The sequence below is a fragment of the Myiozetetes cayanensis genome, unplaced genomic scaffold (genome assembly GCF_022539395.1).
Source record: "Myiozetetes cayanensis isolate MyiCay16 unplaced genomic scaffold, myiCay2020 scf9, whole genome shotgun sequence".
Taxonomy (NCBI): domain Eukaryota; kingdom Metazoa; phylum Chordata; class Aves; order Passeriformes; family Tyrannidae; genus Myiozetetes; species Myiozetetes cayanensis.
This window is the reverse complement of record NW_026088185.1, coordinates 6,252,649-6,271,602: the sequence shown is the minus strand read 5'-3', so window position 1 is coordinate 6,271,602 and position 18,954 is coordinate 6,252,649. Positions and strand designations below refer to the sequence as shown.

Below are 18,954 nucleotides of genomic sequence, written 5' to 3'. Positions count from 1 at the left end.
GTTCATAGTGGAAGCAGAGTCCTGAAGGAGTCTTGCCACCAGTGTTAGGCTCTTTGGAAACCCCTTCTCTGTGTTATGATTCTCTCATTTTAGATCCTCAGTCTCCCCTGGGTGTGCCTTTCCATCTGTGTCATGCATCCCCAGTGAACATTTCAAGTGTGTTTTCTTGTACATATGGTTTGAGAGTGAATGACAGCTTTGGGAGATAACAGCAAAAAGAATTGATGAAATAAAACTGGGAAGGTACCCACTTAGGAGAGATGGCTTTTATCTGGAATTCTTATTTATGCTGCCAAGGAACAGCATCTACACAGCTGACAGGTTGCTTGCTAAAGTATCTTGTTTCTGAAAGAGAAGCTGATTTAAATTCCTATCTTATTTTTCAGATTTCTGTTTTTGGAATTTGAAAACACCCTCTTGCAGGTGACAGTGAATGACAGCTGTAACCCTTTCCTGAAGTGTTTAATAAATGCTGCTGAAGCTGAAGACAGAGAATTGACAGGTGATCATGATTTCATTAATGCTGTGGGACGTTGGCTGGAGTGTGTCATTCCTGTCTTTTCCAAGTGTTTTGTCTAGTGGTGGGAAGGAATGGTGCTGCATGTTTTCACCTGCTGGTAATTAACTGGGGCTGTGAGACCTCGGGAAGCCAGCCAGACTCCTTTTTTATTTGAGTTATGTCACATTGCCATTCTAAGTTTCTATCCCACACTATCCAGAAGGCACATCTACTCTTCACTATGTGATGACAGGTTGCTGACACTCTAGATAAAGAAATCTTACAAATAGAAACCTATTTCTCTTCACAGCTCTTTGTACCTGGATGACAGCAGTTATTTTTGAGAGTTAACCTGGTATTTCTCGTAGATACTGATCGTATGAGATTATTGTAACACCTGAGGCTTTATCTGCTCACAGAGTGGCAATACCACATGTGCTCTGAAGGGCACTGCCAGAGCCCTGTTACCAGGGTGGGGTGGATTTCCCTAGGAGCAGAGTACCTACTGGGACTGGATCCATTATAACTCAGATTACCACCTAAGCCTTCCTCTGGGATTTCACTGCTTCTTGGCCACGTGAATTTGGTGGAAAATAGCAATGCTCAGTAGGCCTCTGAATAAAAGTGCTGATGTTCCTACCTATGAAGTTTCTGCAAGTCTGGCATTTTTGTGTGGAGTAACTATTGTTTTCTTCTCTGCACAGAAAACATCACTCTGCTTTTGAAGCAAACTCATCTGAAAAAGAACTCTTTTATGCAAAATAATACCTCTGAGAAACACTCATCCATACCAGAGCTCCTGAAGCTAAAAGTGAGTCTGCTTAAAATGCTGACTTGAAGGACATCCTGCAGTGATACATGAATGTGCAATGGGGGTTTAGAAAAACAGCATATAGAAAAAAGTTTCTGAAAAGAACAGCTGATAAAAACTAGGACGGAAACTTTGCGTTCCGCCTGTATTTGAAGGTCACTGGTAAACTGGATTGAGGAACTTGTTCTTGTATCAGTCTCTACCGAGTGTATACCTGTCTTTCAGAGAAGGTAGAGGTGTTCCTGTCCTCCCAGCCTCTTGGACAGAATGGCTCTGTTTTCCACCAGCCCTCCCAAAAGGATGGGCACTGCACAGATTGCCAGTGGCAGCATATTGCTCAGTGCACCATTGTTTTCAAGTTCACTGAGACTCAGTGAAGCACCTTGCAGAGCTGAGGTCATTCTGGGATGTCTCTACTTCAGCTGAGAAGTGAGTAGGGAGGAGTTCTCAAAGGCACAAGTAGGGATTAGATATCTCTGCCCTGCTGATCAGGGAATTGTGCATCCCTAATTGGCAGTTACAAGCATGACTAACTTGGTTACCACTGTGCCTAAGGAGCTGTGCCAACACCAGCGTGGCTGCAGTCAAGTCCCCACATGCTCCCTTAGCCCTCCGTGTCTCACAACACCAGAATGAGTTCTGAGATTAAGCACCAGTATTTACTGATGGAGTTCCCTCACCAGCTTTGGGTTCGGCAATGCCTCATTGGAATAAAAGGCTTCTTACCCCATGCACACATGACTGCACTAATGGCATTCATGCACTTTAGTCTATTGCTCCATATGAGAAATAGGATTAAAGGGTCCTTTTAAAAAATATAACAGTATACAATGCTGTTGCTGTGCAATATATCTGTAATAATAAAATGATGAGCCTCAGTGTGACAGGTACTCAGAGGCATAAACCTGAAAATAATTCTTCCCATAAGAGCCTGATAATGTTAATAATGAAGTCAGACAAGAGGGAAGCCCATAATAGCAGAGTAGGCAAAGGACTATAATTTTACATGTGTTGGCAGATGTGGAAGTCCTGACTTGTGGCCAGGTCTCTATGCTGTGCTGTAGTAGATGACCAGGTGGTATCTGAAAAACTGAACCTGCTGGGCAAGGTAGATTTATTTGGTCTCTGGGAAGATTAATTGATAAATGAGTAAGTCTAAATGGAGTATTGCTCTGTGTGTGTGTTGGGTGGGGGAGATGATACGTTAGGACTTGCAAGGTTTATTAGATCCAGCCAGGTCTGCTACAGACTCATGTAGGAACGATTGTTATGAACTCTCCTATTGAAGACCTTTCGAATGAACCTAAAAATATATATATATATTAAAATCTTAATCCTAAGGAGAAACAGAAAGGGACAGATCGACTCTTTAAAACTTGCCTTTTACAATTCTGTCCTCTAACTGGTGTTTGTGCGTTTGTCTTCTTTCGTCCAAACCTCCCCTGAAGATCTCTCGCCTGCGGGATCTGACAACCCTTCTGTGTGACTACGAGAGCTTTCAGTCCGTGCAGCAGCTCTGCCACCTCCCCGAGATTGGCTTTGCAGAGCTGTGTGAGCGAGGCCAATCCCACGAGCAGCTCCTCCGCACTGTGGAGCTGAGCAGTCAAGTGGTGACCGATGTCCTGAATCACAGGAGAATCTCCCAAGAGCTTCAGAGTGTGCTCATTGGGGATGCCACCAACATCCAGACCCAGCTGAATTGGTGAGGCTCTTCTCAGAGTTAGACTGCTTTAGTATTCTGTTTAGGAAACGTCTTCTTGCTTTCTTTTTGTGTTCTCAGTTTTGTTTGTTGTTGTTTTTTTTTTGTCCTCCAATATAGGCTTCAAGAAAATGTACCAGAAATTGCTTTCTTTCAAGAGATTCCTCAGTATATGGCTACTTTGAATTTCATGTTGAACATCACTGAGAGTTTAACAAACTCTAGCAAGCAAGGTACTTTTCTGTGTTTCCAGAGTTGGTACACCATCACTGGTACCATACTTTCTGCTGGAAGTCCCAGCCTAGCTGCCAGGAAGTGATATTAATGAAATAACCATGCACCATGTCCCTTGGGATCCTTTATCTGGGGTACCACACTTCCATACTTCACCTACTCTGTCTGCTTGAGATTGCTGTGTGTCTGAAGAAAGCTGTTACATGAATTGTTCTTTGATTGTTCTTCACAGAAAAGTTAAGAGATGTGTTAAAAAATGTGGACCAGCTCAAGGAGGATCTCAAAAACACAACAGGAATCTCTGCAGCCAGTATTGATGCTCTTCTGGAAACCTCTCTCCCAGAAAACAGCAGTCAGGTAAGTTTGCTGTCATCCTGTTGGGAGATCTTGTTGCTTTCTGCTTCTCAGGCCATTAACACCAGAATTAGTTAGTGAATGCAGCTGAGCAGATCACTGCATGTGTGACAGCACAGAGAGGGGAAGGTGATCCCACAGGGATAGACAGCAGAGCACATTATGGATTGGAATCACCAGCAGGAATGCAGTCAGAGCAGTCACTGATGTCAGTCCATCCGCTGGGTCCCTCTGGCTGTCACCAGTGGTGGTGCACATCCAGGCCCTGCCTGGGGAGGGAGGGCTCTGATCCGTGGCAGGATTTGGTTCACTTGGGACAGACTAATGAGGGCTGGGCAGGGCCTTCGGTGGGGTCCTGGTGCTCAGAAGTTGTCGCAGTCCAGATGGAAAAGACACTTGTAACCACATCTCATGGGAGCACTCGGAGTCCAAAAATAGCCTCCCAGGATGAGAGATGAGCTTGCCTTCCTCAGCCTCCTGTGCAAGCAGAGCTCCAGATGCTTTTGCTTCCCAGCCATCTTGTCTGGACTGAGCCCCAAAGAGTGAGCTCTTTTCCAAACTTCACATGCATCAGTCAGTAAGAAATTGAAACCACAAAAGCTTTTACTACTGTGCAAGCTGGGTAGTAAAACACAATCCTTAGGACTTCTCCGTGGGAGAGGGAGCAATGGGTAGGCATCTCCTGGTTCTTGGGGCTGAAATATGACACTGTGGAAAGAATAACAGCACGGCAAGATTAATCCATGCATAGTGGAGGTGCAGTCCACCCCTCACAAATCCATTTTCCCTCTGTGTAAACACAGCTCGTGTCTCAGCTCCTCCAGCTGGAGTCCTGCAGTGTCCGTCCCGCTGACCCGCAGCTGCGAACAGTGGCAGAGGAGCTGTGCAAACTCTCTCTCTCTGAGAGGACTCGTGGGACCTACATCCTGGGGGTCACCCTGTTACGATACTTGGACGTTTACAATTTCTTGTACAAGGTTAGTGCTGGCTTTGTGGAGTGATTTCTGTAGTCTTTGCTGCACGCAGTGGCTGAAAGGTCATAAAATACCATTGCAGTGGCCAGAAGCTATGAGGATTTACACAAGCCAAAGATCAGTCTTTGCTCATGCAGTAATTTTTATTGCAAATCCATGCTGTGACAGTGTGGATATAAATGAGAAACCCAGCTGGTGTAAACCAGCAAACCTCATTTAAAGGCACTGGACCTACTCTAAATGCCTCCCTGTCTGCTGGTATCATTTATGTGCTGTGACAACCTCTTGAACGTTCCCAACTGACCCAGAAATAAGGCACTGGGCTAAATATTTTTATTCCTCGAAAAGGAAAGCCCAGGAAAAAGTCCTGTAAAATATCTTTTTCCTATCTATTTCGAACTACAAAGTTATTAAATGATTCAAATATCCCACAGACACAGCTGTAGAAACAGCATAGAAGAGAACATCCACGGAGAAATGAGTACATATTTAAAAATGCTTATTAAACGAGAATGCCAATGAATTTGGGCTCAAGTCAAAAGTTACTTGTAGTGTTTGACACCTATGCTGTGTGAAATGCTACCACTTAGAGACCTGATTGTATCCCAGCCAGTAGCTGACACACATTTCCCAACTGTGGGTGTTTGGAAATGTGCACTGTTCAGATTATGTAATAGTCAGGGGAATGGCTGGCAAAAGCACTTGGGGATTTAGGAATACAAATCCCATTCATTTCCCATGGGACATCCACCCTGTAAGCCTCCTAACAGTTTTGAAAGTCCCACACTCCTTGTCTTTGAATGACCACAATATAGGTGTGTAAACGCATGTGCACACAGATTCCTCCTAATCAGAACTGATTTTCTTCCTGCCTCTTGTAGATGTTTTTCCCTAAGGAACTTCAGCAACCCATGGACAAGATGTTAGGCCTTCTGACCAAAATGAAGTACTTAAGACACCAGGTTGAATCTGGTGTTGATCCATTGCTACAAGCTATTCATTCCCTGAAAAAGCTCCGGCAGTCTAGGAAAATGCCACTGACCAAGGTACGTGTAGTCTGCATGTGCTTCAGAGGCAAAACACCACTGGAACAGTTTCCACAGTAACTTCCCACTCTGGAAGCCACATTAAACCACATTAAAACAAGAAAAATCTCTATCAAATTTATGCCTGGCAGTGTTCAAAGCCAGGTTGGACGGTGTATTGAACAGTCTGGTCTAGTGGAAGGTGTCCCTGTCCATGGCAGGAGAGTGGAACTGGGTGATCTTTAAGGTCCCTTCAAACCCAAACCATTCTGTGATGATATGCTGCCTTCCTGGGAAAGCTCTGATTTGGAGCAGTGCGACCAGCATGTGCTCGTGACAAGGGGACACAAGGAACACGCGCTGTGGGAAGGGACACTTGGAGCAAAAATACAGGGGTCGTGAAGGAGGGAGGACTTCCATAAAAATACTGGGAGGGTCAACGGGTGAAAACAATTGGGGAACTGTCCAGTAAAGGCAAAACCAGGAAGTTAACAGCAAAAAATTGCTCTGGCTTTAGATCACACCTAAAGCCTCGAGCCTGCCCAAAACATTCAGTACAAACACATTACTGCTCTGACAGCTGCAGCAACTTCAGGGAGCACTATCTTCATCCAGCACCATGCCCAGTCCCTCTCAGATCCATAGTCATTGAGAATACAGATCACAGGAATCACTCCTGGTCATCACTTGGCCTGCACATTGTAGAGCCACGTGCATTCATGGACTAGGTGGGGCTACGGAATGTGCACATCTGTGTGACAAATTCTATGTTGTAGTGCAGGGTCTGTCTGTGTCAATAATAGGGAATTGCTCTGCGTACATTATAGGCACTTCCCACATTGGCTCTCACACCTGGAAATTAATTTGCCACCACTGGCACAGCAGAGGTTAGCCAAAAAAATGCATTATTTCTATGGAAAGTTCCTTTTTTTTTTTTTTTTTTTTTTTTTTTGTAGAGGCAGTGTAAACATGATCAGTCCTTACCTTCTCATTCTGTTATTTCTCTTTTCTCTCAGAGTGGGATCCTTTCATCATGCAGGATTTATTTGCATTTTGTCTTTTCTGCAGGCATTATTTAAACCAGCCACCTTTAGGATAACACGTGGCACATTTAAGTCCATGTCAAAAGTTCTCTGCAACCAGGAGATCACACCCCTGTTCTTTGAGTCCTTGCTCCCAGATTTTGGAGACCCCATAAGCAACAGTTCTGACGTGGAGGATGTCTATGTCCAAAAGCTGATGAGGAAATACGGGATTCCTCAAGACTCCAGTAAGTCTGGCTTTTCCCTAGGGCAAAACCATTTCTCTGCTGTCTCCAGAGAGATGTAGTGCTGAGCTGTTCCCCTCTGTGTCTCTGAGGGCTCCAAGTGCTCATTATTTATGCTCGCTGAAGATCTACACTGCCCTAATTATTGGAGCTTTATTTCCATAAATATTCAAAGGAGAACTGCCTGTGCAGCAGAGCAGTGCTTGGCACTGCACTGTCTCCCATTTGTTGATGGTCTGGTCTTAGGGCTCGACAGGTCACTGCTTTTTCTTGATGTGTAGTTTTTCTGACTGTAGTGACATTATTAGCTCCTCTGAGTTCACAAAACTCCATTTAACCTTCGAGCAGATAATCTTGGCTTGAACAGTGAGACTCTTGTTGTTTTGAGTTCAGCAACAGGAGATCTTGGGGGTGGATTGCTTTTGTCAAGATGCATTAGATCAGTTAGTGAAGGAGGGCCCTGAAGTCATTCTCTGGACACAGCAACAAACTGGGTAGATGGGGGAAAAATACGCTGGTAGATTTCTTGTGTCTGATCTATTTATTCTCTGTGCAATTTGTTTGCTTTTCTCCCCTTGCAGCACCATTTTGCTTATCCTTTTACCTGGACCTGGTCAAGACCCCGACTGGAGCTTTAATTTGGTCTTTTTTAAAACCAATGGTGCTTGGGAAGATCCTTTTCACACCAGATACCCCAGAAACTCGAGCAATCATGAGGAAGGTATGGCTCTATTCCAGGACATCAGGGTACACCCACTCCAAAGGGTTGTAATTTATCTGGCACAGGCTTGTTTCTCTGAGAAGCACAGGCCTGCTTTCTCACCGTTGGGTGTATTAATCCAACTTTCTTTTCCTAGTTTCCTTGCTGATTTATGGTTCATCTTTTGTCTTTGAATGAATCTTACCCCCAGAAAAACGCCATTGGTCTATTATTTATAATATGATTTTTATAAGGCCTCCGGTTTAGGAAGTTTCACCCCCATATTTTCAGCCAGTAAGAGAGATGTGTCTCTCAAGACAAATGCTTTAACCAGTGCTTGTTCACAAGCAGACCAGTGGTAGAAGGAAAGCTGATATCCAAGACATGCTCTAAATGGCACTTTTAGGGCCATATTTTAAGTACTTTCATCAAATTCAGTGTGTTAAGGGGCATTTTGCCAAACAGGGATGGGATGGTAAGAAAAATCCTGAGAAAACCAAATTTGGTCTCAGCTGCTTTATTGATATATTTATTGATTAAAATCTGTAAGATAATGAATAAATTAATCCTTTATGTTGTGGGCTTCTTTTATAGTCTAATGCAACCCTGGAGCAGATGGCTGATCTAGCCCTGAAGTCCCAAGAGTGGCTGGACAAGTCTCCTGTCATCATTCATTCCCTGGCTAAGTTAAACCAGACAGTTCCAATGATCAAGGTATGAGATCCTACCTCCACTATCTCTCTTGCCAGGAGGGAACTGGGAGGATGGATTTACTCACTGAAATGAACTGCAGTTCCGTAGACACCTGAGGTCATGTGGGGAGGCCCTTCTCAGGCTTCTGTCCTGGACTTCCCAGTGCCTGTGCCTGCCTGTTCCTTTAACAGAAACCCTACTGCCTCTCCTTGCCAGGCACATCCTCTGTCTCAAATGATCTGTTTGTAATGTGCTCCCTGACACTGGCCATGCTGGGGCCGGCTGGAGGGCTGAGATGAGCAGGGAACGCTCTTCAGTTTGTAAATTAACTTTCTGCTTGATAGAGTGATCCAGCCAGCCAAGACCAGGCAAGAAATGACTTTTTCACAAAATGAAACAGTATCTATAATAAGCATGTTGTTCTGGGTACACATATAAGAGCTGGAAGATGTTTTGTACCTCACTGAATGTAAATAAAATTTCTTTTTCCCCTCCTAAGGAGCCTAGCTTTGCTTGGCTACAGAAAGCAGTAGACTGTAATGTTAGACACACTTGTTTCCCATTCTCTAGTAAAAATTGTCTCCTTTTCTTACAAACTAAGAAAATGAGACCCCTGGAAACCTAAAGCATCAGAAGTTAATTTCAGGGACTGGAATTCATTCTAATTTCCGTGGCACCAAGAGAAAAATCCAGAGTGGAATATGCAAAAGTGAAATTAAATATCTTCTGCTGATTGCACTCATTGGTGGAATAATGAAATATTCAGCCAGACAAAAATCTGTGCTGATCTCCAAGCTCTGGCTGTGTTCACAGGACTTAAAACACACACAAGGGAAGTTTACTGCACTTCTGGAATAACTTAGATTATCCATAGTTTTTCTCCCGGGACTCTAGTACCTGGAGGAGACTCAGCAGGCATCCTCTCTTAACTCCAAGAAGCAATAACTTGAACTCAGAGAGCTCTGTATGACATTTTCATTGCTGGCATTTCCCTGTCCTGATACACTGAGTGAAATATGGAAGGTCAGGAAAGGAATAGGAGGGGGTTGTACAAATGCTCAGCTAAGTCAGCTGGGCTGCTACATTTTAGAAATACACTGAATAAGCTCAAGAGGCTTCTGGTCAAACTGATGCTTTTTCTTTTTCTTTTTTCTTGTTGATAGAACACTCTGCAGAATCCCTTTGTGCAGGTTTTTATCAAGATGATGGTGGATTTGGATGCAGCTGAACTGCTGAGCCAAATAAACGAACTGGGTAAGTTGTGTTTGTGTGTGCTGCCCTCTTTCTTACTTGTACTTCAGGTCTGGGAGCTCCAGAGGCACCAAATTGCAGACATCCCATAGTGCTGCTCTTCTCTGGCCAGTGTTGGATGCTCTAGTGCAAGGCAATCTCAGCTCTGATCCAGGAATCTTGTGGTCTGTGGGAAAAGACTCTTAGGAAGCACAGAGCTTTGTGAAGAGATGTTTCTCCTGGGTGTTGAAGGGAGAGTGGGATGGGAGACTCTGCCGCTGTGTGTGGCCACTGGAGGACACTGTTTAGCTGTAATTAGGACTTTAAATGAGCTACCTGGGACTGCTGGAAGTGTTGTGGACAGCTGACTTGCATTGCAACAGGGTTCAAATTAAAAGTTCTCCAGAGCAGAAAAGCAAGGGCTCAGATAAAGGCACCCAGGCTGATGGAGCCAGAGGAGATGCTGTGCTGGAATTTGCTGTTCTCTGGTGGTCTTGCATGGTCCCTCAAGGGGAGAGTTGCTGATGTGGACTGTGAGAGTCACCAGCTAACAGTGGTGGTGGATACATCGCCCGCCGTGAGTGCACAGCAAGGGGATCCCAGTCTCTTTCTCCCTGTCCTACTGTCCCTACCTGCTCTTTCAATGGGTGGCCATACATCTTAACATGAATCTGGGCTATGCCAGTGAAACCAGCAGCAGCCAAGAGCAGTTATGGTCTCCTGTAGTCAGAAGGGCATTTACATCCTGTTCATGATGACCCCTGTTTTACTCCATGAGTAACAATTCCTTTCTTAACTCCCCAAAAGCCGTGATGCCGGCAGCAGCTGTTCCCTGTTAGCTCCCTGCATTGTGCAGCCACCTTTAGAACCTGCCAGCAAACAGCAGTGTCTTCATTAACTGCATTATCAGGCTCAGTCCACACATCAGCACAGCACACACAGCTCTGCCTTGATGGGCTTGTGCTCCCCTGAGACACAGCAGCTCACCAGGCAAGGTGGTTACACCCATAACCGTAAGGTGTGGAAGGAATGGTGAGCATCGTGTGCTGTTAGGAGGGACCTGTGATTTGGGATGGCTGTCACATCCCACTGCTGGCATCCTCCCAAAGCCAAACTCACAAGCATATTACAAATGATTAACATAAAAACTGGGTCAACAACATGCCTTCATTGCACTGCTGAGTGAAGAAATGTATTTTACACTTAATGTTTACTGTGATGGGCAGTTTATTCTTCCTTTCTGGTGTCATCGTTAGTGTACAGGGTGGAATGGTCTGATGGATTTTTTGCTATTGTAGTGATGCTGATGGTTTTGTCTGTGGGGTTTTTTTCCAGATGATATTCGGCTGGAATTACAGAACAACAGTGACATTGTTGATCAGCTGAACACTCTTGCTACCCTCGCTGTAAACGTGTCCTCCTGCGTCTCGTTCAATCGTGTTCAGGCAGTCAAGGACTTAGAGGAAATGGAAATGGTGGCTAAGAAGCTCTTTCTGAAGAATGAGCTATTTGCAAGTATGTGACAGTCTCAAATCCCCCTGTGAATTAAATTTAGCTGATAGAGGGTGGGAGTGCAGCATAAGAAATCTGGCTTTTCACCACAAACTGTTATGGTCACAGTTCCCACTGCACAGCAGTTGATTTTGATCCACTATGTGTGTGGGGCCTGCATCCTGAGACCTCCTTATGGAGTGTTTTACACTCTCCTTTTTATACCTCCTCTTCTCTTACAACTCTTCTTGGTCAGCTGGTCACTTCTCTTGGTTAATGCTCAGTTTGAACAAAATTCCGCTGCCCTAAGGGGCTTTTCATGCAATGACTTTATTTCAAGGTTCCATGGGAAAAGATGCTTTAACTGAAAAAGATATCATAGAATCCCTGAGACCTTTAAGATCATCAAGTCCAAATATGAGACAGTTCAATTTGTTAGGAAGTCATAAAGTGCTTGAGATATTCCAACCAAGCACCATAATGTTATACTGTTATATTGGGTCTTCCCAGTCACACTTTTCACATCAATGGGATTGGATTGCAGCTTCAGATCAGACTGCAGAGAGCAGTGGAGGGAGCAGGGAATAGGAACTTACAGCAATTTGAATAATACAAATATATCTGAATTTTTAAACAATGGCCAATATCTCCTCAATTAAGATTTTCTTATAATTCCTGTGACCTGTTTGGTTTTGTACTTCATAACTGAGGAGGTGATAGAAACTTGCTTTTCTTGGAACTTCAAACCCTGATAATGTTTGTTCTCATAAAAGCAGTTTTCTTCCCTGTTTGTCATCCACTCCATTCCATCATATGTTTTATATATGGAATAATCAGCAAAGATATTGTGGAGAGAAAAACTTCTGTGGTGTTACCTCTACTCAAACAGACATTTTAAAGGCAAAAAATTTCCTGTCTGTCAAACTGTACATAAATGCAATTTCCAAACAGGAACTTACAAAGCTTTTATAGTCTTAGACCTCTCAACTTTGCAGGAATTTGTGTGGGCCCAGAAATATGTGTGTAGGTCATCAACAATTGTCAGCACTGTGTTCCTGAGGCTTTTATGTTACAGCGTGGAGACACGAGCTGTATTGATAGGAAGCTCCTTTGGGCACAGTCATGACAAGTGTCAGCCCATTTGAGCGTTATTTGTGCAGCAAAGAAGTGAAATGTAGAAAAGGCTTACAAAAATAGGGAATTCCTACATATCTGTGTGTGCTACTCCCATGCTGTCAACTCCAAAGGAAAAAGCCTTTTCCCTTTCTCTTCCAAGGTATCATTTTCAAGCTGCCTTCAAGCCATAGCAGCCCTGGATCCTCAGTTCCTGGGGCCTTGAGCCTCCCTCCTGTGCTCAACTACACGATCCGAATGAGCAGCAGGATCACACAAACCACCAACAGGATCCGGGAGCGCATCTGGACCGTGGGCCCGCACAATTCCACCTCCCAGAGCCAGATCTACAGCCGGGCCTTCATTTACATCCAGGACAGCATTGAGAGGGCCATTATTGAATTACAGACTGGCAAGAAACCAGAGGAAATAGCAGTTCAAGTCCAGGCCATGCCTTACCCCTGCTACAACAAGGATATGTAAGTTTGGGTGGCTTTTTTCTTCATGCTTCGTGTAAGTTCATCTTGTCTGACCTATAAAAATGATGTTTGTTTTTGTTTTTCGGTTGGTGGGGCCTTTTTTTCCCCAGAGGTTTGAACAGAAGAGGGAATTTTGGTCTCTAGTGTAAATGGTCTATGTTTGGTTTGCCTAATCTTTTGTTTTCAGTGCTCTCTAGGTGTCTGGATTGTCATGGTAACTATAGGTTTTACAGCAGGTAACATTCCCTGTCCGTGTTTTACTACCCATGATGGAACTGAGAGCTGGCAGGACTTGGGTTAAACATGAACGTTGGCTTGTTCTGCAGGTGTTTACATGCAGATAATGCAGCAGAACTTGGAAAATGGATTTATTGAGAAAAAAGCATCCCTAGGTTTATGAGCTTTGTTCCTAGAGATTGCTGTCCAGCTGTGGTATTTGTTATTCATTCCAGAGATTCTACATAACGTTCAGTATATACTGAGTAACTCTCAATCAGGTGGCACTCGGATGCTTTAAGAAGGATAAGAGGGAAGATGAGATTGAACCATTCATCTCTGCAGTAATGAGCAAGGACAGGGAGGCTTTTGGTGCACTGAGTTGCCTGGGTTAACAGCCTGTTGACAGAGCAGTGTGGGGCCCAGAATAAATTTTGGATGGTCAAGCAGATCAAAAAGTTTTGGATCATCTTCCTTTTCCCTCAACTTGAGTCAGATCTGCAGCCAGTATGAACAGCATCTCTGCCAAACGCAGTAGAGAGAAGTGAATCTCCCACAGCTGAGGACCTGCCCCTCTGGCAAGGCAGTTCTGGTCTGTGTGGGAAAGCTGGCAATGTGGCACTGCCTCAGAGTTGTTACCCTGACCACAGCTGGTGGCCAAACTGAGTGGAAAACACGCAGGGAAGGGATTTCAGCGTCCATCACAGAGCACTGAAGGATGTTCGGCGAGGTGTATCGGAAGGTTGGGTGGTTGCTGTTCCCTGTGTTTGGATCAGAAGAACAGACTGGACCTGAGAGCAGAGTGCACTGAAAAGCCTCCATGTCAGCTGCATGAGCCAAAAGATTGTTTGGGAGCTGTAAGGTGCCATTTAGAAGCTATAGCAGAGCCCTGAATCTTCTGTCCCAGCTGTTACTCAGGAGAGTTGGAGGCCCATGACCTCTTCTCAGGGTAGTTACAAGCAAAGTGCCCGCTAGTGCAGGCAAGGAGCACCCAAACCAAGTTTTGCAGCAAATACCTGGATTATTGCTGAGAGAGAGTTTTGTACAGTGATTAACTGGCTGCTGGAAGCACTTACTACAATGCTGTCTACTCCTTTTCCTTGTTGGGCTGCTGGGAAAACCTCTTGCCTTCAGGTTTCCCTCCCCACCCTAGGTTCAGAGGGACATGAGTTTGCTCAATTATTAAAATACCTAAAGGCTTTGGATTTGCATCCAGTAGAAGTCATCATAAAATGCCTGCTTATCAGTTGTTATTGCACAGTTGCCATCCTGTAGGGAAAAGGAGGGAATATAAATATACCAGTGCACACAAGGTGTTGGGAAATGCTGAATTTTTAATAACTAGAGATCATGCACAAGGTGGTAGCAAAAAAAGAAACCCAAACAACAAAGAGCCAGTAGAGTTACTGAAATGCCTTTTCATGGAAGCATTTCTGGAAGTACTGGTTCATGGGAAATTTTCAGCTTTACAGGTTAAAAAAAAAAATTAAAACCAAATGTATCTTAATTTTCTACTGTTATTGTACATTAAGCTTTTTCCAGGAATGACACTGATTGTGTTTTTGAAACCAGGTTTAGAAATTAAGGAGGAAAGCATAAGCCCTGCAGATGCAATGAAGGGAATCTCCTGCTATAAAAACTTGCTTTCCATCACAAAAGGACAAATTTAATGTTGGCCATTGTTGTCTTTTTTTTTTTTTTTTTTTTTCTGCACACATTTGGCACTGGAAGAAGGTTTCTATTGAAGTGAGGAGCCAAGAAATGTGACGTGGATCCTCAATACCTGTTCTTTGGGATAGCAGAACAGACACTTTGAAGTGAAGACTATAAACTAGGAACTATGTCCTGACAGCAACATTTGACTGTTTTATCTCTGCACAGGACTGGGAGTCAGGGCTGGTTGTGCTGTGATCCTTCCAAATGGGATACAGCCCATCAGAGAGCCAGGAGATGCCACTGCCCACGGCGCTTCCTGCTCCTGCCAGTGGTGCTGCTGAGCTAAATTTCCAGACTGCATCAGGAAATCCCTCTGTAATTAAAAAAAAAATTAAAAAAAAGAAAAAAGATTTTGAGCAGTCAGGGGATTCATGAATAGAAAATCCAGTGCAATGGCAAAGGAGTCTTTTTTTTTTTTCCTTTTTTTTGGTAATTATTAATTTTACTCCATGTTTTGAAATCTAAGCATGTCTTTTCCTGTGCCAAAGTATTGTTCTGCAAAATATATTCTGCAGAAAACCTTAATCCCCAGAACATTTGGTATTCAGCTAAAGCCTGCATTTGCCTTTTACAGGTTCTTAACCAGCGTGACCTACTCTCTTCCATTTGCTCTGATGGCTGCCTGGGTGCTGTTTATAGCTGATTTTGTTAAAACACTTGTTCAAGAGAAAGATCTGAGGCTTTATGAGGTACAGTGAAACTTTCTGGGGCGTGCAAAATTATAAACAGATTTTCCTCATTAGTGGCTACTGTGTCTCATGTTCAGTATCAAATGGAGCAAAACAAGCATTAAGGAAAACATTCCAGGTACCGATTTTTTGACCTGCAGCGTTTGAATTCTGACTTTGTAACCAAGCTCAAAGCCACAGAAACTCCCTTTAAGTGGAGGGAATATTGCTTTGCAGCTCTGAATGGTGGAAACATGGGCACCTCACAAAAATTACAAGTTTTCTGAAGATTTAAAGCTCTCTAAAAATTGACTTTGAGTCATACCTAGTGGGGACAAAGACATGAAAAGTGACTTATTTCCTATCCTTGATGTTATTATACTTAATATTTCAGAAGGTGCTACATATTACATCAGCTCCTCTGAAATGAAGTTCTGCAGGTTGCCTTTTGGAAAAGAACTGACATTGAGGCTGAGGGAATTTATTAGATTATCTCAGGTTTTCAGTGTGATCACTGTCAATAGAGATGAACAGCAGAGAACTTTAGTAAAACTAAGCTTCAGCAAGCAACAAAAGCTCGAGCAGATTTGGGGTTTATCTGACACCATGGAAACAAATACTGATTCACCAAGAACATTTCTCAAAAGGGCACTCTGTGTGTGACCTGTGATGAGGTTGAAGATGAGTGAATCCCAGGGGCTCCCTGGCAGCCCCTTACTCTAATTTAGGGAACCGTTTTCCCTGTCTCTAAGGACCAGGGTGTCAGTCACCTTTTTATCTGTGTAATAATCTACAAGAAGACGCCAGCATCTATGGTTTCTTTTGGATTTATCAATATAAATTTACAGTCTTGGAGACTTGATCATCAGCTAATTTAATAAATTAATATTGCTTCCTTGTAACCATGGTAATTCAGCTATTATTTGTTGAATTGGGGTTGTGTGAGAAATGGTTTGGTGAGAGCTTTTACACTCAAGCCACTGGACCAATTAGGATAATTTAAAAAAAATAACCAAAATGCTTTAGAAAAGTTACAAATCTAAGGCCAGAAGCTGCTTTGGAGCTTGTGAGCTGTGACAGTTGATACCTGCAGATCCTATCTGTTCTTTTGCAATAGACTGCTTTGCAAGCCTTGGGCATTCCAGGAGTGTGAGTGTGTGGTTTCTCCCTGGATAGAAACACAGGGGATGGCACAGTGGGGAAGAGCATGGTTTGGTTGCAGGACCTGTCCAGGAGCTGAAAAAGCAAATCATTCAGTGTTAGCAGAAAGATCTCTTCATTTCTGTCAGATGTGTTTTGTGGTTGTTTTTTCCCCTTTCTCTCTGTAGTACATGAAGATGATGGGTGTTAATGCCAGCAGCCATTTCATCGCCTGGTTTGTGGAGTGTGCCATCTTCCTTCTGATCACTGTCACCTTCCTCATTATTGTTCTAAAAGTGGGTGACATCCTCCCCAAAACAAACACAACACTCCTGTTCCTGTACCTCATGGACTACAGCCTGTCCATCATAGCCATGAGCTACTTCATCAGTGTTTTCTTCAACAACACCAACATAGCAGCCTTGGTGGGCAGCCTTGTGTACATCCTCACCTTCTTCCCCTTCATCGTGCTGCTTGTCATTGAGAATCACTTGAGCTTCTCTGTGAAGAGCCTCTTGGTAAGTTCTGCTTTTCCATGACATTCCTAGCCATGGAAGCAGATGTAAAGCTTTGTTTCTTGTCAAGGGTCAGTATTGGTAGATGTTGGGTTCCAGAAGTTAGGCTTGTTTTCTCTGAGTCACCAAATTCAGGAAAGGACATCTATTAATGCAAGTGGTAGAATAATTAACCACATGGCATCAGGAGGTCATTCTCAAGCAGTGCTCTATTGCAAAAACTTAAAATAAAGCCCTGTGTGAAGGAGGAAGTTGGGTCCTGAGTGTGGAAGCAGAAGAAAGTCAGGATGTAAGGAGACATTTCAGCCTGTCACCAGTAGTGCTTCTCATCATAAGCCTGGTCCAGCACTCTGTGACTGTTGGGAAACAAACTCTGCTCATTTTTTAGGTAATGGGGGACCTGATTGATTAATAGACTTGACTTTTCTTTGAGACTAATTAATAAGTTCTTTGTTTTCCATTTTGTTTATTCCCCAGAGCCTGTTGTCCCCAACTGCCTTCAGTTATGCAAGTCAATACATTGCTCGCTACGAGGCACAGGGTATAGGTATGTTTATTGTATACAAAACTAGACCTTGAGCTCCCCTGGTGCTGACATTTCACTGGCTAACATGGATTCTGACTCTATTTCCCAACTCCTTTCTGCAGGTCTGCAGTGGGACAACATGTATAAGTCCCCCTTGATTGGAGACAATACTTCCTTTGGCTGGATGTGCTGGCTCATTCTGATAGACTCCTTCATTTACTTCATCCTGGGGTGGTATATAAGGAATGTTTTCCCAGGTAAGGAGAAAAAGCATTGAGGGTGGTGCTGTACTATCTCTTTTGGAAAACAATGCACACACAGCAGTGGCTGATTCAGTGGTTAAGGCAGTGAGACAGTCTGCACACACAGGATACCTCTGTTCTAGATCAAAGAGAACACAACTTAGTGGATATCTGAGTTGTTAATGACACCAAGACAGAGCAGAGCAGGGGAGAATTCGGGTTCCTCAGCTTATCACATGGGTAGGTGGGTCTCTTGAAGAAGCTGAAGCCAAGGAGCCAGGGGCATGTGTTTGCAGTCTGATAGGTGAGAATGAGAATGGAGCACGTTGGCCTGCATTTGTCAGCTGAGTGATTTTGAGTTGTGTTACTTACATCATTTGATTTCAAAAAGTAATTCATGCCTTGGGCAAGAGCCAGTACATTTGTCTTCTGCTTTTCTTCCCCACCTAATGAAGCAGTCCACTGGCATACGGAAATCTACCCAGTGGAAAACGTAAAGAACTCCTGCCCTCCAGCTATGGAGTTACTCTGAATAACAAATTAGGGAGTGCTTCCTATTGTGCCAATCTGGCAAACTCTCTACCAAGTCTCAGTAGCACATAAGCACATCAAGAGGGGAGAGATCTCTGTGAAGTTCATTTTGGCTATTTTTTGAGTGCCCCCCAAATAGTGATACTCCCTGGGGAACAGACACCTGGATGAGACTTCTCTTCCTGCAGGTAGATATGGCATGGCTGCTCCCTGGTATTTCCCATTGCTTCCATCTTACTGGATCGAATACAACGGCTACCTCCCCTTCTGGAATGAGAAACAAAGAGGCCTTCTCTTCTCCAGGCTGATGTTAAGGAAAGAAGTCACCTTCAACAATAAGATATGTATGTGGATACTACATGGGGTAGCAATAATAACTTTTATTTTAAGTAAACAAAGCCAAAATTCTAAGGGGGCACCATACTCAGAAAACACATTTATCTGTTGATCCTTACTTTGTAGCACAGGAAAAATTGGAAGCTGGTACTTACATGAATGGAGATTTGGCTTTTAAATTATATTTTTTCTTCCTATTTGTTGTGGAGATCCAGTACTGCTTGTCCCTTGAATATTCATATATGTTGTATTTAGGCAGTTACGTGCATATCTCTGTCTACAACACTCTGTGGAGAAATACACTTTTGTTTGTGCAAGCAAATACGGGTTTCCACTTGGCAAATGGGATTTGTGCTTCTCTGTTCATCTCTTTACATGTTTAGCCTGTAAAATATTGTGAGCTCACACAGAAAAGCTTGCTGGTTGTACCTAACTGAAAATAACTCAGCAGTTTTCTGTGTGTCCTCTAATTTTCTGTGCTTGCTTAGTGTAAAT

The 18,954-nt window shown here is 43.6% G+C and overlaps 1 protein-coding gene across 1 annotated transcript in view; it reads left to right on the top strand.

Annotated features, from left to right (window-relative positions):
* The window catches only part of ABCA12 (ATP binding cassette subfamily A member 12), an 82,633-nt gene that overhangs the window by 31,851 nt on the left and 31,828 nt on the right, over positions 1 to 18,954 (top strand). The window contains exons 10-27 of the mRNA XM_050339867.1: positions 387 to 502; positions 1,204 to 1,310; positions 2,759 to 3,012; positions 3,130 to 3,242; positions 3,476 to 3,600; positions 4,401 to 4,574; positions 5,453 to 5,617; positions 6,665 to 6,866; positions 7,445 to 7,584; positions 8,158 to 8,277; positions 9,420 to 9,510; positions 10,822 to 11,001; positions 12,254 to 12,569; positions 15,076 to 15,190; positions 16,498 to 16,827; positions 17,302 to 17,371; positions 17,473 to 17,607; positions 18,312 to 18,467. Coding sequence (XP_050195824.1) covers positions 387 to 502; positions 1,204 to 1,310; positions 2,759 to 3,012; positions 3,130 to 3,242; positions 3,476 to 3,600; positions 4,401 to 4,574; positions 5,453 to 5,617; positions 6,665 to 6,866; positions 7,445 to 7,584; positions 8,158 to 8,277; positions 9,420 to 9,510; positions 10,822 to 11,001; positions 12,254 to 12,569; positions 15,076 to 15,190; positions 16,498 to 16,827; positions 17,302 to 17,371; positions 17,473 to 17,607; positions 18,312 to 18,467 — 2,909 coding nt within the window. The remainder of the gene's footprint in view (positions 1 to 386; positions 503 to 1,203; positions 1,311 to 2,758; positions 3,013 to 3,129; positions 3,243 to 3,475; positions 3,601 to 4,400; positions 4,575 to 5,452; positions 5,618 to 6,664; positions 6,867 to 7,444; positions 7,585 to 8,157; positions 8,278 to 9,419; positions 9,511 to 10,821; positions 11,002 to 12,253; positions 12,570 to 15,075; positions 15,191 to 16,497; positions 16,828 to 17,301; positions 17,372 to 17,472; positions 17,608 to 18,311; positions 18,468 to 18,954) is intronic.